Source organism: Diaporthe citri, assembly GCF_014595645.1.
Source record: "Diaporthe citri strain NFHF-8-4 chromosome Unknown scaffold_3, whole genome shotgun sequence".
NCBI lineage: Eukaryota > Fungi > Ascomycota > Sordariomycetes > Diaporthales > Diaporthaceae > Diaporthe > Diaporthe citri.
Genome location: NW_025064848.1, coordinates 5,104,340 through 5,127,858, shown reverse-complemented (window position 1 = coordinate 5,127,858; position 23,519 = coordinate 5,104,340). Strand labels below are relative to the sequence as shown.

At 56.2% G+C, this 23,519-nt stretch overlaps 4 protein-coding genes across 4 annotated transcripts; 1 reads left to right on the top strand and 3 right to left on the bottom strand.

Moving 5' to 3' along the window:
• Positions 1–1,346: 1,346 nt before the first annotated feature.
• On the top strand, positions 1,347–3,657 carry INS49_008922 (uncharacterized protein; the record flags this gene model as incomplete). Its single annotated transcript, XM_043169659.1, has 2 exons — positions 1,347–2,129; positions 2,191–3,657. The coding sequence occupies 2 exons, from the start codon at positions 1,347–1,349 to the stop codon at positions 3,655–3,657; spliced, it is 2,250 nt and encodes a 749-aa protein (XP_043027339.1).
• A 571-nt stretch (positions 3,658–4,228) lies between these two features.
• On the bottom strand, positions 4,229–5,746 carry INS49_008921 (uncharacterized protein; the record flags this gene model as incomplete). The annotated part of the gene is made up of 1 exon (XM_043169658.1): positions 4,229–5,746. One exon carries the CDS (start codon positions 5,744–5,746, stop codon positions 4,229–4,231), a length of 1,518 nt encoding a protein of 505 aa, XP_043027338.1.
• A 5,469-nt stretch (positions 5,747–11,215) lies between these two features.
• On the bottom strand, positions 11,216–11,971 carry INS49_008920 (uncharacterized protein; the record flags this gene model as incomplete). Its single annotated transcript, XM_043169657.1, has 2 exons — positions 11,216–11,895; positions 11,959–11,971. The coding sequence occupies 2 exons, from the start codon at positions 11,969–11,971 to the stop codon at positions 11,216–11,218; spliced, it is 693 nt and encodes a 230-aa protein (XP_043027337.1).
• A 3,318-nt stretch (positions 11,972–15,289) lies between these two features.
• On the bottom strand, positions 15,290–22,438 carry INS49_008919 (uncharacterized protein; the record flags this gene model as incomplete). The annotated part of the gene is made up of 4 exons (XM_043169656.1): positions 15,290–15,353; positions 16,042–16,609; positions 16,670–22,054; positions 22,141–22,438. 4 exons carry the CDS (start codon positions 22,436–22,438, stop codon positions 15,290–15,292), a joined length of 6,315 nt encoding a protein of 2,104 aa, XP_043027336.1.
• Positions 22,439–23,519: the final 1,081 nt, after the last annotated feature.

Genomic DNA, 23,519 nt, shown 5'->3' with positions numbered 1-23,519 from the left:
CGGGAAGGGCTCCGGGAGAAGATATTGCCCCCCAGCGTTGCGATGTGTGGCGTGCGCCATGCGACGGGACACGGAGGATGCCATGTCGAGGACCAGCAGGGCTTCGGTGGTGTTTTCTAGAACGAATCTTGATTGTCGGGGTTTGCGAGTACCGTAATTAATGATGTTAATGTAACACTTCTTTGTTCCGCGCGGCTGGCCTGGTTCGTATTTCTCCCTCTCAGCCCTCCCTGCAAAAAAGAAACAGAGCCTGTGCCGTACATGTGTGGGATATGTTTACTGCATGGTAACGACCGTACCTAGATAGCTGGTAGTATTCTATGTGCGTACGTGCAGCATGCATGGCGCAGATGGCGATGCTGGGACTGTAGGCTTGGGCCATGTCTTGTTCTGACCCCCTTGACGCCCAACCATCCCTCGGGGCGGAGAGATCAGAGATCTTGCTCCGACCGATCGCAGTGTGTGTCTGTGTGCCCGTAAGAATGTGTGGTGTGTGTATGTGCGCGGTGGGCTGTCGGCACCGGCAGCCGAGCCACTGCAGGTGCATGCACAGGCAAGGGAAGGAAAGCTCTGGATTGGAGGTGGGGCAAAAGCTCTTGTTCGAGCTTCAAGCCTCAGACCTCATTCTCCTCACCAGCCACCACTGCAACTGCGACTGCGACCGGGAAGGCTCGAGCACAGGCACAGCACAGCACAGCACAGCACCACAGAGCAGGACACGTTTTGATACATGTGCGCGATCCCACCTGGCCCAACGCCGTCCAGCACACCATTCCACCAGACCTGTCTCGGACACCACAGGGACACCACAGGGACACCACAGGGACACCACAGACCACCGACCAAGTTCTTGGAAACCAGATTGCTCCTTGCTTCGAGAGGTGCGGCACTTGCGATACGAGGTCTCGCCTGGATCACACATCCTTGACCTCTGAGCGCTGTTGGACCGCTCTGCCGCTCCGTGGATTTGCTCGGGATGATCAGAGACAAGAAATAGCGGACCGAAAACCGTTTCTCTGAGGCAGGCCAGTGTGATCGAGGAACAGGCCTTGTCCCCTTTGGTCGCATCAAGCCCACTTTTGACCTCGCTACCCACCCCTCGCCAGCGTGACCGGGCCTCAGCCTCCTGCAGCTCAACATCATCCGTCAGTCTGTGCTGAGCTACTGGTGGTGTACGTATCGTGTGTACACACGCCTGCACCGCACGGTAACAGTGACACCGGCCTATCCGCCCTTGTCCGTGGCGGTTTCGCGTTGAGTAGTAGACCCTAGCCACCTCGATTTGTCCGCCTCTCGGCACTTCACTGGTCGCTACAACCACCGCTACCACCTCCACCACTGCCACCATGGAGTCCGAGATCAGGACTGTCCTGCCAAACATCGACCCGGTCGTGTCCGAGTACTCGGCCGGCTACCTGACCCATGCATCCACCTCGTGGGCCGGGGGCGAGGACCAGGCCGGCCCGTCCCCGCTGGCCGAGGCCGCCTCCGTCGTCATCGAGCTGCTGCTCTCCGCCGCCGGCGACCCGGATGCCGCCAAGCAGGACAAGATCCGCCAGCTCGTCGAGAAATGGGTCTCCAAGTACGACGAGGCCAACGGCTCGCTGCAGCGCCAGGGCCCCACCGTCCGGAGGCTCGACCAGTCCATCCAGGTCGGCGCCCAGAACAACATGTCCTCCACCCTCGCCGTCGCCACGGGCGCCGTCGACCTCGAGGCCGCCAACGTCAGGAAGGTCGAGTCCAAGGTCGACCGCAAGAAGCTCGAGAAGGCCGAGCGCAAGATCGCCGCCAAGCAGCAGAAGAAGACCTTCAAGACCGTCGAGTATGAGGCCTCGCGGCTGCTCAACCAGCCAGAGTCCACCCAGTCCTACGAGGAGTTCTACATGGCCGTCAACCCTCTGCAGGCTCCTGGCGCCGGTGGCAAGTCCAAGGACATCAAGCTGGACAACATCGATGTCGCCATCGGTGGCCTGAGGATCCTCACCGAGACCACCCTCACGCTGGCATATGGCCGGCGCTATGGTCTGGTTGGTAACAACGGTATCGGTAAATCTACGTTGCTGCGGGCTCTGTCTCGTCGAGAAGTGCCCATCCCTACTCACATCTCGATTCTGCACGTCGAGCAAGAGGTATGTACAGCTGTTCCTGGTTCCCTGTTCCACTGAGAGCCTTATGCTGACCATTGCACAGATCAGTGGAGACGACACCCCGGCATTACAGGCAGTGCTTGATGCCGATGTCTGGCGGAAGGTTCTCCTGAAGGATGAGGCACAGATCACCGAGAAGCTCGGCGAGATCGAGAGCCAGAGGGCCTCGTTGGCCGACACCTCAGCCGACGCGGCCAGGCTGGACCGCGAGCGTGAGGCCCAGGACCAGAAGCTCACCGACGTCCAGGCCAAGCTCGCCGAGATGGAATCGGACAAGGCCGAGTCCAGGGCGGCAAGTATCCTCGCCGGTCTCGGTTTCTCGCCCGAGCGCCAGCAGTTTGCCACCAAGACCTTCTCCGGAGGTTGGCGGATGCGTCTCGCCCTGGCGAGAGCACTCTTCTGCGAGCCGGACCTCCTCCTGCTCGACGAACCGTCAAACATGTTGGACGTCCCCTCCATCACCTTCCTCTCCAATTACCTGCAGGGCTACCCCAGCACCGTCCTGGTCGTGTCTCACGACAGGGCGTTCCTCGACGAGGTCGCCACCGACATCATCCACCAGCACTCGGAGCGCCTCGACTACTACCGGGGCGCCAACTTCGCCTCCTTCTACGCGACCAAGGAGGAGCGCAAGAAGACGGCCAAGCGCGAGTACGAGAAGCAGATGGCGGAGCGGGCGCACCTGCAGGCCTTCATCGACAAGTTCCGCTACAACGCGGCCAAGTCGTCCGAGGCGCAGTCGCGCATCAAGAAGCTCGAGAAGATGCCCGTGCTCGAGGCGCCCGAGGCCGAGTACAGCGTGCACTTCAAGTTCCCGGACGTGGAGAAGATGTCGCCGCCCATCATCCAGATGTCCGAGGTCACCTTTGGCTACTCGCCCGACAAGGTCCTGCTGCGCAACGTCGACCTGGACGTGCAGCTCGACTCGCGGATCGGCATCGTGGGGCCCAACGGCGCCGGAAAGACGACGGTGCTCAAGCTGCTCATCGGCAAGCTGTCGCCCTCGACGGGCATCATCCAGCAGAACCCCCGCCTGCGCGTGGGCTTCTTCGCGCAGCACCACGTCGACGCCCTCGACCTGACCCTGTCGGCCGTCTCCTTCATGGCCCGCGAGTACCCCGGCCGCACCGACGAGGAGTACCGCCGGCAGCTGGGCGCCTTCGGCATCACGGGCACGACGGGCCTGCAGAAGATGGAGGTGCTCTCGGGGGGTCAAAAGTCCCGTGTGGCGTTCGCGTGCCTCGCCCTCACGAACCCGCACATCCTCGTGCTCGACGAGCCGTCCAACCACCTCGACATCGAGGCCATGGACGCCCTCTCCGACGCGCTGCGCAACTTCCAGGGCGGCGTGCTCATGGTCTCGCACGACGTTACCATGCTGCAGACCGTCTGCACCAGCCTGTGGGTGTGTGACGGCGGCACTGTTGAGAAGTTTGACGGCACCGTCCAGGACTACAAGAAGAAGATCACGGCCCAGGCTGATGCGTCGGGTGTCGTGGCGAAGCATTAGATCATGCTAGACTAGGTCTTTGTTTCGATGTCAATAGAGCTTGGTGTCAACTGTACTTCATGAGACTAGTGACATGTGAATTGGTGACTTCCTGGCTTATAGAGAAGGCATATCTACTCGCACCGTTTGTGCTTGCCCCAAACCCATTTCTGGTGGCTAGAGAGCCATCACTGCTTCCAAACCACGACCTCTATATTCAACCCCCACAACGTGTGTCTAGTGAACTGGAAGTCCAACCAAAATGGAAGGCTTTGGAAATTGGAGGCATAGAATTTGAGATAATGTGTTAAAAGCTGGGCGTCGACTTCTTCGATATTCTAGAGTTCGATTAGTGTCACAACAACGAATCGCTTGATTTTCGGACGGATAAGTTCGTGAAAGGTCTGTCAAATCAAAATCGGAAGGGTCTTACGGGCTTGTCCAGGTTATTGAGACCGAGGCCAAGTTCACGCTGAGGGTCGGGCCCAGGTTGACAAGCGTTGTGGCGCTTTACATGCTGTCTCGGGCGCAGCCCAAATCCCTGCACTGCCAGAGACATTAATGGGCCGGTCTGAGGCCATCCAGAGGTCATTCATGAGCGTTTGCCATCGACTTGCTTCCGGCTCATGCTCCGTGTTGTCACCGTTCTCTGGCTGTCGAAGCTCTGGTATATGATCTCGTCCGCGGGGTCACAGTCTTGGTCCTCCTCGTCTTGCCCTCTTGCTTGTGATCCTCGTCTTGCAAATATTGAACTCGGACCTCCATCATCCTCTTCAGACCTGTCTTCCTCTTCCAGATTATTCTGCTGTTCGTAGTTGTCTTCCCCTTCAGACTGCTCCTCCCCGTCAGCATGGTGCTCCTCCCTTGGATCTTGCTCCTCGCCCCTGCGCCGATGCGCCTTCTCGGCGCGAACTCTCGAATTGGCGCGGCTTATCACGATGTCGCGCTGTCTCTTGGCCCAGTCCAGGCCGTTCCGGTATGCCGCGAGGCCTTCTCGGAATTGATTTTCTTTAGCGGTCATGATCCACGATCCAATATGACTGGGGACATATTTTGGGAGCTCGGCCTCCAGGTTGCCCGAGGTGGCTTCCTCTCTGGAGTCTGGATATACCTCACAATAAGTAGCATACATCCTCAATACCCCATTGGTCCAGGTGCATGTAATAGTGCGAGCAACTCGGGCAACTCGAGCGCTGCCCTGGTGACTCGGGTCGGAATCTGTCAGACTATCCGAGCGCCCTCCACGAGTACTGCCGCCTGTATCACCTCCAGAGGTCTGGATGCCGGAAGCGATACCAGGCCTATCACTAAAGTCCCATAAAGCCTGCATCCCCCGGGCTGCGAGCGCACCATCGTAAGCAGCCTGGGTCCTCGCAATTGTCTCATCGCCCCTGTCGCTCTTGACATGGACCACAAAGTTCGGGCAGATGAAGTCCTTGTCGCACGTTGGGACGACTAAATCATCCAGTTCCAGGCGGATGGACTTGTCAAGCTCTGTGGCAGGTGCCCCGTAGGCGCGGTCCGGGTTCCCAGGCACGATGTTCCCGTCCGTCAGCGGCGCCAGGTTGCTCATCTTCTGCTTCTGCCGGATGACGTGGGAACGCAGTAGAGCCACATTGTCGCCCTGAAGGAAATCTAGCAGCTTGAGAGCATCGTCTTCGTTCGAAACCTGCCTATATCGGGTCCGAAGGCGCCGGAAATCATCGGCCGGCTCGAGGGCACGTATGGTGCCTAGTTCGAATTCGATTTCGCCCATATTATCTGGAGGCTCCGGCTCCTTCCCATCGAGAGACTCATATTCTACGGGGAATATGTTGTGGTCGAGGAGATGTTGCGAGAAACCACGGTGGTAAGGTCCGCTCCTGGTGCTTGTCGTCGTCGTCGTCGTCGTCGTCGAGTTGTCCCGTACCGCAGCCACGGACCTATGCGCGGTGCCGGCCCCCTTCGCCCGGCCTCTGCCCCTGCGCTGGCGGCCACCGCGTCCGCGCACGCGCCCGCTTGCCCTTGGTTCGTACTCCGAGTCTACGGATTCGACGGCGGCGTTGCGCCCACGCTTCCCAAGGACGGACACAGATGGGCGGCCGCCACGGGTCGGGCCACGTCCGGGCATGTTCGAACGGCGTCGACGTCGGCCCCGGGGTTCACTCGGCGGTGGTGGTTGTGTAGTGTTGTGTGCATACTTTGGCAAGGTCAGGGGGATGGGAATATGGACTTGGAAATGAGACAGATGGGATGGTCACGGGAGAGTTATTGTCAGGGCATCAAGATGGCAAAGTGGTAGATAAAATAACATACCCCTCTCAAATCACTCAAGTCAGGACCACCGGTGCGCGAGAAGCGCTTGATATCCCGGGATTTGATGTCAACTTCAAGCTGCTGAGAATCACCGGCAGATTGATGAGAGGCTTCCAAGCTTTGTTCCCGTGATTGAGTTGTATTATTGCGCCGGTCAAGCTCGCGGAGCGCTCTTTTGACGAAGGGTATATGAGAAAGATTATCCCAAAATTGCGGCGGAGGTAGGTCTTGGTCAGTTCTCGAGTTGTGTCGCTCAGTCCTATGTTGACCTCGATATTGCGCTACTTGGGGGCCTGCTCTCTCTCTCAGAAGCATGGGCATAGTTTTGGGCACGCGATATGTGGGAGCAACCGAATCTCGCCAAGCAAGGTGTCGAACTTTCGGCGGGACTTGATATTTAGATACCCGGATGTTCCACAGCTTCCTATTCCGCTCATTATCAGCATGCGTGTTGGTGGGCGGATAAAACGGTGTTTGGCCCTCATTTGCTTGCGACTGGAATCGGCGGAGACAACAGGAAGTCTGGTTGTGGGCCGGATGAACAGGTCATTGGCCACATGCCAATAAATGCGACCACAGTGCATACAGCTCCATTCTTGCAGCTTCCCCCTCCCTTTTACATTCACCGACTCATGCCGTCATCTTTCAAGGGGAATCAACCATTCGCCTGTTTCAACTGTCATGTGCCCCAGGCCCATGTCCGTTCTCTTCCATCTATAGAAGAGTTCTCTCGACAACAATCTCTTTGGCGCCTGCTATATCCATGAAGTGGCAGGGAGGCTTTAAGCTAGCAGCCCCTGATCAGAGGACTTTAAACCCTAGACAGACCTTATCAATAAATGGATTGGATACGGAACTTAATGAATCCTCGCATAGAATAGATAGCATAACAAAGTGTGCATCTCAGTATACATACTCGTTTCCTTTTAGGGTCTGCAGGACACCTCTCCCAGACGCGTTCGCAGTCAAGGCAGCTGAGACAGGTATTGCATATACTGACAAATTGGAGTCAGTCGATTAAAGGAGCATCGTCGGTATTGCAGGTAGAAGGATCGCAGAGCTACCAGTGAGACAAGTTAGAAAGAGCCAAGAGAGATAAAATTAGCAGGTAATTACTGATTGACTTCCCACTCTCTGCACATGCAAGTGCAAGTTATCGTACCGTTAGTATAGTGTTTTGACACGAGCCAGTGTCGTCCCTACTCTAACACTGTACTTCGGCTCTGTAGTAGGCAGGAGAAGTCCGGAATCACTGTTTTGGATGAAATAGTACTTCCGACAGTTTTGAAAACCTGGCGTAGGTTTAAATGTGGTTTGATTAGAAGCATCTAAAGCCGGATATTCTCTACAAAATGGTCCTCCCAACCTTACTCGCCATGATGCTTTATAACATAGCACAATATAATATCGGGTGTGCGAGACATACCGTTGTGACAAATCAATTTATCAAATAGCAGGATACATGCCATTATACCGGTAAGGGTTGTCAAGTTACAAATGATACATTTGAGATTTTTCTAGTTCACATATTGCTGTGACTAAGTCACCCAATCCCCAGGCACCACATCAAGAGGTCGGAAGCAGAACCGTATTTGATCATTTTGTCATGGGCATTGTCAGCTGTTCCAGAACAAGTTCTTCTTCTTCCTTTGTTGAGATCTCATGAGCTGTATCATCTTTGTAGATTTGGCCAGATTTCGGAGTCAGCTTCAGGTTCCTTCATGAGCCATTGGCTAGGTACTTGGGTTTGTGGTTCTATTCTGCCCCCGTCGTACATACCTCTGCAGCCATCCTCCGAACGGGTGCGGTGAAGCCCCTAGACGATGGTAACCCGCTTGATTTCGGATGCCTCAAAGAATTGCTCACGTTCCAGTCGTGATTCTCTCATTACTATTATGCCCTCGTAAAATTCAAAATAAGACACGCGGCTGAAACTATTACCGTCGTTGTTCTTGGTCAGAACAAGCCCAGATCTGCACTGAGAGCAGCGAGCCATAAGCAGCAAGGTGACCTTGGTTACTTTATTGAGAATCGATGTCCGAAACTCCATTGTGTCCGCTTCAAACGTCACATGCATCTTGAGCCCACCAAGGATGATGAAAGCCAAATTTGAGGGGAAGCTCTTGCTTTCACTCGACACGCGACCATCCCAAACTCTGGCTTCCACGACGAGCGTCCCGGCCGTGACCGCTCCGAATTCGTTGCTGTCGACTGTCCTGGTTTGCGCACTTATGAGCCTGAAATCTTCGTCAACCTTCAAGGGTCCCGGTTTGTATCTCACTGCCCCGTCGACTGAAGCCCATGAACACGACGGCGCTCTGTACTCGACGGGTCTGGGAGATTTATCTTTAGTCCAAACCGCCCACAGGAGACTGCAAGGCAGTGATTTCTCCCAGATTCCTGCCAAGTAAGGACCACGTTCCTGATTGTTCTCGCTATAGGTTCGTGCGACCGCTGAGAGAGCCACGAGCTTGTCGGAGTGTAGCGTGGCTTGCCGAGGTGAGTAAAACCCGATAATGTGTTCCCAAGCCAGCATCCTCAATCCCGGAATGCAAGGTACAATTTTCTCACCACCAAAACTTGTATAGCTATCAGCATATTGAGGTCACGTTGTCTGGTCTGGGTGTCCGTTGATATGCTGGAGCAGGCATCGACACGACCACCGAGGCCCATGTGATGTGTGTGAAAGTAGCCGTGGCGAAAGAAGCTGTTCTTGTAGAGCCCATGCTCGTGCGTCGATGGGTTCTTTCGGCTCGTGAAACCCAACTCTGGGCTGCTCCTCAGTCACAACGACCACCTCGCTCTCTCGTCCGCACCTATCTCTGAATCGTAAACCAGTCGGAGCAAATCGTTCACAGCAAAGAGGCGATATTTGGAGGAACCCCTCGTCCACAGTGTGAGCGCGCGAAGCAGCTATGGCCAACAGAGCATGCCGGTATATGAGGGCCATCTGCGGTATCTCTGTTGTCTTGTCTACCCCATCGTCTTGCACGATGCAGAAACTGTCGGTCCACATGTAGGCAATTCCCAGCTCACGGCAGACACTCACCGCATCTTTGATGGTTTGCGGTAAGACATCAAGGCGTATGCCCTTTAGATATTGGGGAAGAATATTCATTGTCGTCTTGTGGCATTGGTCGCCGCCCCACACGTAACTCAGGCATGCCCAAGTTCTTTGCCCATCAGATGTTGCCTCCACAAGTCGGATGTGATTTGGGTCGGAACCCGGGCTGACTTCGAGGAGCCTCGATGGCACGAACCCCTTGGGCGGTATTTGGCAGGCTATATGTGAAGACAGACAACTGGAAATAAAAGTCTTCAGGTCGGCATAGGCCGCTCTCGTGTCGAACTTTTTACGCAGCACGTGACGGAGTAGGTCTCCATCAAGATCGATTACTCTCGCACGTCCTGCGAAGCACCGGGTCAGGCCACGCATCTGTTGATTATGAGCGTAACAGGCTGAACATGTACATAACTTCTAGTTTTCTTAATTGCGCATCACAGTCGATGACCTTTCTGCCGTGAAGGACATAGAGACGGCTGGAACCCACGAAAAGATAGAGCTGCCGGCGACATAGATTGCCCAGCACAAATTGAGTTCTCCAGAGCAGGTTTCCTATGTTGTGGGACCAGGGCTTTTTCCGGGCGGCGATTCTTGAAGAATTGGCTGTTGACTCAAGCGGAGAGTAACCACCGTCGGGGTAGTTGGGATCAGAGAGGAACCTGAAAAAGTTCAGTGGCGAGCCATGAGAACGATAAGTGAACAAATGTAGCCTCTGATTCAGCATGCAGAACACGGGGCAGTCGTCTGCTTCCGCTTGAAGGGCTTCTGACTTGGTTTGGGGCAGCGATACGAAGCAATGCCTCAGCTCATGGTGCGTTATGACGATCCTATTGCAGTGTTGACAGGTATGCAGCCTGGGAATATGTTTCCAGGCGAATGGATCGACAGATAGTAGGTCTCCTGAGCTGCTGTCATCATCACCGTTAGCAGCACTCGCCATCGCGAGATAATTAGAGGAGTGGTGGGCCAATACAAGTGTTCACACGATATACACAAAGAGCCTCTGTACCGTACGGGAGACACTTCACGATGCGTGAACACTGGCCGCACCCCGCAGCCCCGCGCGAGAAAAGAAGAGCGGTCATCCGTTATGCTGACTGCGTATTGGTGTCGCACAAGGCGTGGCGGTGCTATTGCAGCATGCCAGCACGCATTGTGTGCGACAACTGGCGCCGCTGCGCCGGAGCCACACAGCTGGCGAACAGGCTCGACAACTGTCTACGATATGACCTCACCAGTCAGGACTCGCCCGACGATGGAACGCCCCGTCTCAAGTGGCGAGCGAGCCGAAGCCTGGTGCCCTTCTTTGAGATGCGTGGCCACCGTAGAGACATGGCCACGGAACGACCACACTCAATGAGCCAAGGGCTGTCACCTCCACCAGTTGACCATGGCCGGCAGCACGTCTACAGCAACGCACGTCTCTCAACACCAGGCATAAATCGAGCGAATCGTGCTCCAAGATGACGACACAGGGGAACAGATGGACAGAGTAAGAGTCGCAGAGGGAAACGGTAGCGGACACGGTCAGAACACAGAGAACAAAGTGTCCTCGGTTGAGAGGCAACCCAGGTCGTGGACATGGAGTCGAAGAAGGAATCATAGCTAAGAAGGATGTCAACCTTTGCAGTTTCCAGCTCGAAATGACGTCCAACGAGGGCGTACAAAGTGACCAACGTTCAATACATCTTTCCCGTTCGAGGTGGTGCTCGTATGGAACAGCATCCTGAGCAACACCTGTCGTGAACCCATGATATGGGTTCCTAGGGCTGATTGAGGGACAACACTACAACGTGATGGCAAGAACACGTTACGTTACCAACACAGGACCAGTAGATATTTATGCATCAAGGCACATACGAATCACAGCAAAGCACGGTGGAAAGTAAAGGGCACGTGATATGGTAGAACAAATTCATTGATAACCATGACAAGAGTAAGAAGTTGACGGCCAGCAATAAGCGGCCAGTCGAAACCGTTCCATCAACCCGAGACACAAATAATGCAGACTAACGACATTACAGAAACAATATAGCCTAGTAAGTATACCCTGACAGCCAGTTTCGTGATCAGCGTCCTCGATGAAAGCGCTGACTGGATACCGACGTCCTCTGGGAAAGGCCTAGACTGGAGGTGCGATCCAAGGAAATGACCAAGTGCTACCCTCCAGTTCATTTTTGAGAGCCAAGCAAAGAGCATCTTTTTTTTTCTTTCAATCGATTATTGTGTTGCACCATGGGCGATGGCGACCTGCTTCCAGTGGTCGCGATCAGCCTCTAGCTTCCTAATCTTCTCCTCCAGCTCCTCGAACTTGACAGCCTTTCGCTCTCGAGACTTGCGAGCGGCGAGGGTGTTCCGCGCTCGCTTCATGGCGACGGTGTCGTTGGGGTCTTCCACAATGATGGGGGGCAGAGGCTTGTCGCGACGACGGGAGCCAACGCCCGAGACAGAAGAGTGGCGGCCAGTGGGAGAGTTGGAGTTGCTGGGCTTGCGTCGCGGAGCTGGCTTCTCGACAGTCTCAAAATCATCAGACTTGGTGGCAGGGGACTGGTCGACCGCCGGTGCGGCGGGGGCCGCCGCAACCGGGGTCTGGTCCGGGAAGAGCGAGAACCAGTGGTCGCCGCTCTCGAAGTCGTTGCTGCCAAAGTTGGGAGAGACGTCGCAGCTGTCGTTGAACTCCGGCGATTCATTGTAGATGGAAGGCGAAGTCAGAGCAGTGAGTGCAGTGGAGTTCGGCGCCGACATGAAGGGCTCGTTCATGAGCAGGTCCTGTGGCGAGACCGTGCCCATGTTGGAGCTGTGGATGGAGCTGCTCAGGTCGAAAGCCGGGTTTGCCGGCGACGAGAACGCCGAGGCGGGTGCGCCGCCCTCGAAGGCAGTGAAATCCTCAAAATCGAAGTCTGAAGGACGTTGTGAGCTTTGTGTTCCTGGACGAGGAAGCAGTCTCAGGTTTTGGCTCTTACCTTGCGCGTCCATTTTGAGGGTAGTTGCCTGGTTACCGTTACTTTGCTGGTTGAACAGGGGCACAGGCGGTCGCTGCCGGGTCTGGTTCTGGTTCTGATTCAAAGCAGCGGTCGAGGATGGTGCAGAGGATGCGTAGAAGTGGTTCTGCGCGTTAAACCGATTGGGAAAAGCCGGGGACGAAGCAGTGTGGCCCTGTGCCTGGAGTATCTGTGCGGCTCGCTGACGTTGCAGATCCTGGGGGAGTTGCCAGGGGTTCTGGGGTTGTTGTTGTGCTGTGTTGAGCGATGCACTTCCTATGGCGGAAGAGTGGGAGGCAGGGCGGTTAGGGAGATGACGCTTCGGAGTATCGAACAAGACGAAGTCCTGTTGGGGCGGCTGTAGGTGCTGTGGATGTTGCTGTTGCGCGGGTTGTGCCGGCAGGCTCGGTGAACTGGAGGGAAGCCATGTTGACTGGGAATCCGTGGTGAAGACTGGGTGGTCTTGGCCGGGAATGGTGGCAGATGGGAGACGCGAACTTGAGCTGAAGCTATTCAGGCTGAAGTTCAGATCGACCTTTTCAGGAAGAACTGAGTGAGTGGGGATGTTGGGAAAGCTGGGTAAGTCTGAAGACTGAATTTTGACTGATTTGCACGGGGGCAGGCCACGGGAGGGCTGGATTTAGAACATCTTGCTGGCGGTTTCTCAAGGTGTTCTGGTGTATGTGTGTGATGGTTTGGGGTTGGGGGGAAGAAAGGAAGGAGAAAAGGAAACGCGCCGTCTGGGCTCGGGTGGCGGCTGGTTTTAAAAGCCTCAGGCAGAATGTGCCTACCCGGACAAAATGTGCGCAGCCCCACCAACCGTCCCTCCTCCCTCGTCCTCCCTTCCTCCTTCCACCGTTGCAGGGGTCCCCAGTCTGCTGCTATGAGTCACACTTTTTCAATTTGCTAAACCCACACCTGGACTCAATCTGTTTCCACACCTCCTGGCCCCGGCCGTTGCTGACAAAACGCGGGTCCAGCACCCTCTTGCTGATGTGTACAATGCGCGACTGTTGGAAACAACACGGAGCAACTTACGATGAAATGACCTGCAACGGAGCGATTTGACAAGTGTCTTTATTCTCGACGATATTTCCTCTCCAAGTATGAATTTCGTCGACCTGATGGAGCCCTACGTGGAAGGGCTTCAAGGACAGACGTGAGGCGTGCGAGACAAATAGGCGTAGGACTAGCGGTGGTCGTTGCAGACATCGCTTCCTCTAGTCCTCAGGAACCCAGCCTGCGCCTTCCCTAAACAGGTCGCCGGCCTTGGCCAGTGCGCAAATGCGCCTCGTTGCGATCCCACCCCAGCAGCCCCAGGAGCTGCCTGGCTTACATTTGCTGCATACTACCTAGGTACAAAATCCAACGCGCCATACTTACCCATATGTTGCAGCTAGTCACTACTTATAAGTGTATTGTCGCGTCTTGGCGTTCAAGCCACATGTTCCCAAGCGAGTCCCAGCTGGGTTCGCCGGATCGCCCTGTGGCTGGTGGCAGACGATGGGAACCTTCTGCCTGTGTGCGCATTGCGCGTTGCGCCTGGGCACCTGCTGCCTTTTCTCGACGCTTGCGCACTCAATTGCGCGTTGTTACGATGCCAACAACAGCAACAAGCTGCCTTAGATCACGATGCCAGGCCGCAACAATCATCAAAAAAACGGCAGACCCGTCCTGGCGGACCAACGGCCCACACGGACTGGCACGGCCTCTTGCTTGGTGTCCTCCTCGTCATCCCCACAACCCAATTCAGTCGTGTGCCCTGAAACCAAAAAGCTACAGAGGGCCCTAAACTGTTACCCGTTGTCTGGTGCAGCAAATCAGCACGACGAATTGGATTATGAGTCACTTTTCCCTGTCCCGGCCGGAGAACTGCGAAACAGGCGCATAAGCGGTAGCAGGAGGGACGGGGTCTAAAAAAGCAACCATGCGCATCTCATTCCCCGGATCGGCATTGGGGTGGGGGGGGGGGGGGAAGGGGTGGCAGAATGCACATTTCCATTTCCAACCCGTTTCCGCTGGCCGAAAAGCTGGTGCGACCGACCCAACCGGACCAACCAACCAAAGCCATCCATCCACAGCACCTCAGCCCCGGCGAGAATTTGGCCTCGGGGCCTTGCTGGCCCTGGGCTGGCTTGGCCTCACTCACTCACTCACAAATGGGGATCTGGCAACACCGAATCTTGAACGAAGCATGCACCTCGCCTGGCGAAGCAGTGCCTCCCTGACGAAACTAATGCAAGCCCATTCTATCTTTCTAGTGTGTATCCATCCGAACGTAGTCTACATACGCACACGCCAGAGGGGCGCAAAAAGGCAAAAGGACCCGCGAAAGAAATACAGTCTGGCATTGCGCAGAAGCGCACACGCTGGACCGGGGCCAACCAGAACGCAGCATCCCACCCCACCCCGGACCCGGCGCAACGACCACCCACACAACAACACGACAAAGCACCCTCCTCTCTGTCAGCACTGCAGTAGGGCGCGCATCAACCAGCCACCCAGTGTCCACCCGACCAGCCCTGCCAGCCAACACATTGGCCCACCGAAACGGGATGGAAGCGAGAGGAGGGCAAAGGGCACTTGACCAGAATGGCAAGCCCAGGCCTTTACTCAGCCGCCCCCAAAATCTGAGGCCAAAATCACCAAAACTGGCCTATCTAGAGAAGCTAGCAAGATAGGATCAACTTTGTGTGGTAGGTAGGTAGGCAGGAGCGCCAAAATCTGTCCACGGGTCCTTTGTTTCTCACCCCCTCTACTGTTGGACTAGGGCCTCACACCTCGGGCCTGCTGCGCATTCCTGTATCGCGCCTAGCTAGCCCTCCCCGCCAGTGGAAGTGCAATTTCCGCCTTTTCGGGATCTTCGAGCGCAACGGCAGGGGACAGACAGGACTAGAGGACTTCTGTCTGTTGTCTCAAGGATCATCGTGATTACTAAAATGGCGTTCGTGGTAGACCAGGGCCGGTCGAAAGACATGCCTTACATCCTTACCGTACAATGTAGGTTCAGACGCACAGTAAGCACGCGCGTGACCATCCAACCCGTCCATCCCTCCTGGCCCGATGCTTCCGATTACTGTACACACTTGTCCCCCCAGTTCCCACACACCAGCCGGGCGTATCGGCGTATTTTTCTGTTTCCTATGCACGCTCACTTTCCATGCCAACGTGGTGGGACGCGCGGGCCAGATTACCTAAACTCCGGGGGGTGTCGGTACTAACGGCCGGATCTCGGAGCACGCACGGCTTTCGCGGGTCGACTTTTTTATTTTCTTCCCACTTTTCCGCTGCCGGAGTCGATGCGGCCCGTCGGTTACCACAAGGGCGCGAAAGACGTGATCTGCTGGGTGTGCACCATACGGGCAGGATCCGTGTTCCTATCGTATGTCTACTTGCGTGAGGTGAGGTAGTGTGGTGCACTTCATACGATGGGGATGGCTGGATGGTAATCTGTGAGAGGCACCACCATGGTGGGCTGGACTGGCTAGATACGAGCAATCCAAAGCCCATACACCGTACCTCTCACATACCAGAGACGCACGACGTTAGACAGAGAGACCCACGCGATCAACCCATAGAGAAAGAGAAAGCCGTATCAGGAGGCATGAATCGATTGATGTATTCCATAATTCTTTTGGTCACCCCTTTCCGAAACCAGACCTTGACCCCACCGATGCAAAGTTGACGCGAAGAAGAAAAGCAAAGGAAACAAAAGGGAACAAACGCAGTAATCAACCATAACTGATTTACATGCCAACAAAGGAGAAAACCGCCAGCATCAGGCAAGTGTCATGGCTTCCACGGCCAGGCAAGCACGGCCACCAAATGCCCTATCCCCCCTCGTGCTATTCGGTCCCCGATTAATTCCAAGCCAGCCAACGTAATGCATGCATGTAAGATGCAGCAGATCTCTCACTCCTGCGCTTCCCCCCGTATGCTTCACATCCTGTTCTCTGTCTGTTGCGAGTGCAACTCCCGGGCGCGAGAAACCAAAGCTTCCATGAGTTCACGGCCAGCCAGGAGCCGGAGGGGGTTGCCATGACTGTCCCCTCTAGGAAGCACCACCCCGTTGCGGGCCGCCTCCGCCCCGTGGCCTCTTGTTCTGCTGCCCACCAGCCGCCGGGCCCTCCAGCCTCAGCATCGCGAGGTCGCTTGTTGCTGCCGGGCTGGAAGTTCTCCGCGCCAGGGTTCAAGGTGGCCGGCCCGCCGCTGGCGTTGCGGTTCTGGAAACCACCGCGCCCTCCGCCGCGTGGGTGTTGGTACGTGCCTCCGCGGCCGCCGCCTCGAGGCGCCCCGCCCCGGGACGGCACGGGGATGCCCGTCTTCACCTGCTGCTGCTGCCCCTGTTGCTGCTGCTGCTGAGGTTGGGCCTGGGTCTGCTGGCCTTGGGGAGCTGGCTGCTGGCCTTGGGGAGCTGGCTGCTGAGCCGTGGGGTTGGCGGGCAGCGATGACGGTTGGGCCGACGCGAAGGGATTGGCCGGGGCCGGCGTCGGTTTCGCCGGTATTCCGGATGCGAAAGGATTTGGTTGCACCGCCGGCGGCTGGGTGGCCACAGCTACTGGCACGGGCTTTTGTGGAATGGCGCCATTGGCAGGCGGGGGTTTGCTCTCGGACGCTGCGGTTGCAGGTGCGCCTGGGACAATGTTAGCTGAGATCGTACGACGGACCGCGACAGGCAAATTGTCCAACATACCGGTGCCGGCTGCTGCCACCGCCTTGTCTGACGGCGCGGGCGAAGAAGCAGGTTTGACGGTAGCCTCTGGTACTGGTGGTGGAGGCTTCGCGGTCTTGGCCTCCTCCCAAACCTCACCAACGCCACGCTCGGGGGTCTCCTTGGCAGCCGTCTCAACAACGTTCAGCTTGGCGTTCGCCCCTCTAAGTTTGTTCTCAGCCATGTTGATCCTGAGCGTTGACTTCTTCGACGCCATAAACGTCGCCTGCTCCCTAGCAGCCGCGATCTTGGTCTCGTGTTCCGCCTTCAAGGCCTGTTCTGTCTCGTCCTTGATCTTCTTGGCCTCGATCTCCACCTTCTTCTTCAGGTTGCTTGTGATGATACTCTTGAGAGTGGAATTCTCATTAACTACCTTGCGGGTGTTGGCATCGTTGAGTTGTAAGAAGTTGGCGACGATGAGCGATTGGAGCTCAGGATTTGGTGTTTGTGGCTGTTGCTGGTCTGTTTGCTTAGTCGGTGTTGCTGCAACTGAGTCGGACGTAGCAGCCGGTGCGCTGGCCACCTTGTTCTCGGCTTCCCATATGGCCCGCTCCTGCTGGAGCCTCAAGTCATACTCGCCCTGCAGTTTCTCCTTCTCCTTGGTAAGCTCAGCAAGGTTCTTGGCCTTGTCTTCGGACAACTTCTTGTTGAGCGCTTCCCTCATCTTCTGAGACCGCGCGTCAACGATGGCCTTCTGGTTCGATTCGTATTCGGACACCTTTGAGTTGAGCTCGGCGACCTCAGCCTCCAGCTCTGTTACCCTCTGCTCGGCCCGCGCCAGCTTCTGTTCTAGTTCAGCGCGCTCCGCGTCAGATGTTGCGGCTGGGGCAGGTTGTGCCTCAGTAGCACCGCCGTTCTGCGTGGCCTCAGTGTCTGCCTGTGGGGCTGTCTCCGGCGCTGACGCTGGCTGTGAGGCTGCTTCAGCTGGGGCCTCGGACCCGGCTTGGGCACGAGCTGCGTCACGATCTTGCACAGTCGTGGTCAATTCTGAGCGCAGCCTTTCGAGCTCCCGGTCGGCAGCGGTCTTGGCCTCGTTAGCAGCAGCCAGCTGTTGCTGTGCACCCTCGAGTTGCTGCTGCACTTGGGCGAGCTGTTCCGAAGAAACACCCTCAGAGGCGACATCGGCAGGTGGATCCTTCGTGGCGCTGCTGGCAGTCTCCAGTTGCTGTTGAACTTCGTTGAGCCTCTGCTCCAAGTCAGATTTCTCTTGGCCAAGGGCAGTCTTTTCTTGAACAGCAGAGTCGAGTTCAGACTGGAGCGAGGTCAGCCGTTGGCTCGTCTCATCAAGCTGTGTTTGCAGCTGTGCTTTTTCTGCATTCAACTCGGCAATCTTGGTGTTGTTCTCTTTGTTCTTGTTCTTTGCCTGCTCGATGATCCTACCACGAGTTGTCGCCCAGTTGCTCTTCTCCGTCTCCAGAGTCGTCTCGAGCTCGGTGATCCTGGTCTTGAGCGGCTCTTCAGCCTGTTTCAGCGTATCGCGTTCGGCCTCGAGCTCAGACACCCTCTCCTTCATCTGCTCCAATTCGGCAGGGTCGACGCGTCCATGCTTGGTGACGATGCTCTCCACACGCTTCTGCCAGTGGTCTCGGTCCTGGCCGAGCTGCTTCAGTTCCTCCTCCAAGTACTCCTTCGTGCCTTCGAGCTCGGATATGCGGGCCTTGAGCGGCTCTATTGTGGCTTCAAGCTCCTTGATCTTGGTGCTCCTCTGCTCTAGCTGACGTTCAATCCGCTTGTTCTCGCTTCGCAAGGTGCTGTTGCTTTCTCTTATAAGGTTAAGCTCGTTCAGCTTGTTCATCAATTCTTCATGCGACTTGCTTGTACTGGTGTCGTTCCTAGCCATGCGCTCCTGCTCCAGCTTCAACTGGTACTCTTCGAGCTGTGACTGCTTGGCATCGACCTGCTGTTGCAGTCGCTCGGCCTCGCGGTTCTTGAGATTGTACTGCACCTCCAGGATCTCCTTCTCACGGTGCAAGTACTTGTTGAGCTCCGTCAGGCGCTCGACGTCTGAGCCAGGAGCCGAGTTGGTGGTATCATCTGTGGCCTCTATGAAGGCGGTGCGGTTCTCCTTGATAGCAGCAATCTGTGACGTGAAGCTGTGGAGCTGTTCTTGCAGGAGCTTGTTCTGTTGGTCGGTTTCTTGGCGTCTCTCCTTCAGATCGGAGACTTCTTGTCGTAGTTGCTGCTCACGCTCGGCGAAAGACCTCTTGTTGTCGTCAAGTGTGTGCTTGGCAGATTCAGCCTCGGCCTTCAGCGATGCCGAGTTGGTCTTCAACTGGTTGTGCTGTGAACGAAGAGCTTGCAATGCCTTTGCAGCATCTGCATGCTTGACCAACTCCGTCTCGTAATCTTGCTGCGCCTTCTTGGCAATGTCTGCCTGTGCACGGAGATCCTGCTGGTGGTACTTCGCCCGCTCCTTGAGTCGCTCAGCTTCCTCTTTGAGCCGTGAAATTTCTTCCTCCAGGATGCGCCTTTCTTCCTCGGCCTTGTGACTGGCCTCCGTTTGAGAGTCTCGGATTGAGGACAGCTCATTATTGGAATTGCTCAGCTCTACGGAGATGTTGTCGACGCGTTGCTGGAGCTCCTTGATCTGAGCGTCCTTGGCTGCAAGCTCCGTCTCCATCTGCTCCCGGAACTGCTCTTGAATTGAATTGTTCGAGGTGAGCTCCTCTTCAGCAGCCTGGGCGATCTCCTTGTACTGCTCAGTCTGTGACCTGGAAGATTCAAGGTGCGTGGTCGCCAGATCCAGGTCTCTCTTGAGATCCGAGATTTCATTGACCAGCTCATCAATCTGAGCCTCGGTTTCTGCATCCGCCGATCGAGGCTCATTGGCTGTACCGGGCCTGGGGGTTGGCCGAGGCTGTAAGCGTTCGGCCTTCTCCTGAGCATTGCGAAGCTCAATGGTGAGTTCATCAACGCGGGCTTGCAGGTGGTCTCTGCTGGTCTTAGTAGCAACAAGTTCCTCCTTGGCCGAGTTGAGACTGCTCAGGAGCTCATCCACCCGCTGTTGATGCTGTTGAGTCTCGTAATCCTTTCGCTGTTGGAGCCTCCTGCTCTCCTCGATCTCATTGTCAAGATTCCGCTGTTTCGCGGCCAACTCCGTCTTCAATGATTGGATCTGCTCGTTCAGGCTTCGCCGAGTCTCTTTGTCGGAGGTGTCCTTCTCGTTCAGTAGTGTTTGGTTCTGAGTCAGAAGATTGCTGAGGGTAGCTTTGTCCTTCGAAAGCTCTTCGTTGTCCTTGAGTAGACGGTCACGGATGCTGGTGAAGAGGGCCTTCTCTGCCTCCAAATTCGAAGCCTTGCTCTGAACACTGTCCAGTAACGCCTTTGTCTCGACGAGGTCCGAAGCAAGTTGCTGGCTGCGCAGATCATGCTTTGCTGCGGCTTCCGAGAGGCTTTGGCTTCGCTTCTGCAGCTCGGATTTCTCATTTTGTAGCGCTTCACAGTTGCCCTGCAGCATGGAATAACGTTCAGAGGCCAGTTCAAGCTGGCTACGAATGCGCACAACCTCACTCTGCAGAGAGCTCTTTTCCGCAGAAAGCCTGTCGATATGCTCACGCATGGCCTTGCGGTCGGTGCTGAATTCGTTCTGTTGCGTATCGAGCCTTGCTTGCATCTCGCGGATTGCTGTCATCGCTTCGGCTTCATCGACGTTGGAGCCTTGCTCGATGCTGGCGAGCACTTCACGCTGGCTGCCTTCGGCGTCGTTGGCATCACTGACCCTGGCCCTCTGCCCCTCTGCCATGCGTCGGAACATGTCCCGCTCTTGCATGTGAGACCTCATACGGACGGTCATGGACTTGATTTCATCCTGCAAACGCGCGCAAGTCTCACGCAGGGAGACAAGCTCGTTCTCGTTGTCGACAGCTTGCTGTTTGGCAGCCTGTGCCTCGTCGCTCTCCATCTTGTCTGCGAGCTCTCGGGTGATCCTGAGCAGCTCCTCGTTCTTGGCCTGCAGTTCGTGGATGTCCTTGAACGCGACGAACTTCTCCGTAATGAAGCGATGAGTGTCTGACAGGTCATCCAGGGCACCCGGGGCGACCTCGCCCCGCTGTAGCTGGTCGAACTTGACCACCTCTTCTTGCGTAAGTTGGTCGAGACCCTTCTCTTGAGCGTGCAGGTTGAAGACTAGCAATTGGATCTGGACGCCGAGGTCTCGAAGCTGAGCTCGAAGGATGTTGGCCTCGGACTGGGCTGTGCCTAAGGCAGACTCGGCCTTTCGAGCCGCTCTCTTCGCGAGATCACGCTCCTGGAAACTCTCGTCTGCCAGCTGAGTCATCTGGATGTTCTCGCTACGCAGCTTCTCGATCTCTGCCTCCAGCCCGTTGAACTCAGGCGCCTTGGCCTCGAGAACAGCCATGGTCTCGTCCAGCTCCTGGACCAGCTGTTGGTTCCTCTTCTTCACGTTGATGAGCTCCGATTTGACCTTCCATAGCTCATCTATGGCCTGCGTCATGTTCTTGCCCCTGATCGATCCAGGTGTGCCGAATGGCGAGCCGGCCCTGAGGTGGCCATTTGCGACAGGAGTAGAGGGACGCGATCCGAGCCCAAATTGCGGCTGGGCGGGAACCGCAGCCTGCAGCCTGCTGATTTCCTGTTCCAGCTCTTGCGCCCGCTCGAAAGCCTTTTGATGCTCTGCCTTCTCGTCCTCGAGCTGCTTCTCGATGCGCATCCTCTGGACTGCGAAGTCGTCCTGGACCTTCTCAAGCCTGTTCTCGACTTCCCTTAGCCTCTCCCTGCTGGTCTCGGCCTGCTGGACTTGTAGGTCGGCGAGACGCCTCGACGCCTCGAGTTCCTGGTTGAAACTCTCCTCGGTGCGTGCAGCAGCTTCTTTCAGCTGCTGTATCTTCGTGAGGGCGTCATCGGCCTTTCTTTGTGCGTCGTCCAGTCGAGATCGAAGTTGTTGCTCGCCGCGGGTCAAGGAATCAATCGTCGATCGCTGCTCGTCGGTGAGTCGTTCCAGTTCCGCGATTCGTGCGCCCTTTTCTTTGCGGTACTTGAGGGCCTCCTCTCGCTTTGCCTTCAGCTCTTGCTCGAAAGACTCGTTGTTCCTCTTCAGGAGCGCGATCTCCTGCTCCAAGTTCTGCTCGCGCCATTTCGCGCTGTTCGCAGCGGCCTTCTCGGCCTGCACAGACTGTTGGAGTTCAGCGACCTGCTTGCTGAGGTCGTGGTTCTTCTGCTGCAGCTTCTGCAGGTCGGTCAGTAGCTCCGAGTTCGCGGCGTTCTTTGCGTCAACAGCCGCGACGGTGTCCCGGTTCGACTGTTCGAGCGATTTGATGCGCGCGTTCAGGTTCTCGATCTCGGAAAGGCTTCCGCCACTCGAAGACTGTAGCTGCTGGAGCTCGGACTCCAGCCCTTGGCGGGTGGATTCTGCATGAGGCCACAACGCGTTAGTGCCACCTCCAGAGGCTGTCGCATGAAGACTCGGTGCTTCCATGGCGAAGTTTGTAGCGTACCTTCTTGTTGCAGTTTCTTCCGTAGCTCTTCTGCGTCCTTCAGGGCCTTGTCGGCGGTGGCCTTGAAGGACTGGCAGCGCGAGTCGGCGCTGCGAACGGCATTCTCGAGCTCGATGTCGACGTGCAGCTTCTCTGCGTAAAGGTTTTCGAACTCGTGTGCCTTTGTGGCGACAGCCTGCAGGACGGCTCTGACGAGGTCGGCGGTGGGTTGGGCGGCGACTGTCTCGAGGGTGTTTTCAGGCACGCCGAGATGGGTGGAGAGGTAGCCAAAGTCGACAGCTACTTCGGCAGCTGCCATCCTTGCTGCTTGGTCACTTGTCGGACGTGACCATCGAGGGTTGAGGGCAGCAGCAGGATCAAAGATGGCGTGTCAAGATTTCGTTTGTGTGGTGCTGGCGGTCGCAGGTGTGGATGCAGGTTGGACTGCGCTGCGGTGTGTTTCGGTCTGGTGTTGTTGTTGATGTTTCCGGAAAAGAAGCACGGGCGGCGGCTGGTCCAATGCTAAGCTCCCATGGGCCATGGCCAGGGGCGTCTGGTGGTGGGTCAACCCTCCCCCAAACCCCCAAACCCAGCTAAGGACCCACCTTCAGCCAGCCGGCCAGCCAGCCAGCCTTGAGCTGACAACTACCAGGGTCACTTGGAGCTTAGCCAGCTTCTAGCTTCAGCCCCCAGCCCGTTCCAGTGCAATGACACGCATGTTTCTGTTCACAGTAGTAGTCAACCTTCCAGAAATATTCTCACGTGGATGTTGTTTGTCCCTGATTCAAGGCTACATCTTTGAGCTCTGCAACTATGGAAGGGCAACATGGCACTTGCACACTTGCATCTACAGTCACTGCCTCTCGACTCTACCATCCATCATGCCACCAGTACAGGTGGACGGGTTCCCTTTGTTCTCATTCTCAGTCCTTCTAAGGCACGGCCAAGCAGATTGCACACAACAGACACCCGAGCCGTCATGTCCGTCCCAGCTCTGATGGGATAATTTCTTCCCAAAGATGCCCCACTCCAATGTGCTCGCTTGAATCGAGGCTGTCCCATGCACCTGCATCGCTGGCAACCATGGTCGGCATTTCCTTAAAGGGCATGTCCACAAACAACGCTGTTCTGTCCGCCTGTGCCACTCAGCTTCCGCCACCCTCACTCTTCTATAGTTGCTTCTCCTTCCACACCAACGAGACCCAACGACAGTATAATACACGTCTTGCCCACATCGGCGTCATGAGGCAAGTGAGACCTCAGACACTCTTGATTCTTCGGCCAACAGGAATTAACACGAACAAATGGTGAGCAGAGCTGATATGCGAAGGACGGTTGTCACACAGAACAGCAACCATGAAGCAATAAGTAGCAAGTATAACATACATTTCACAGCATTG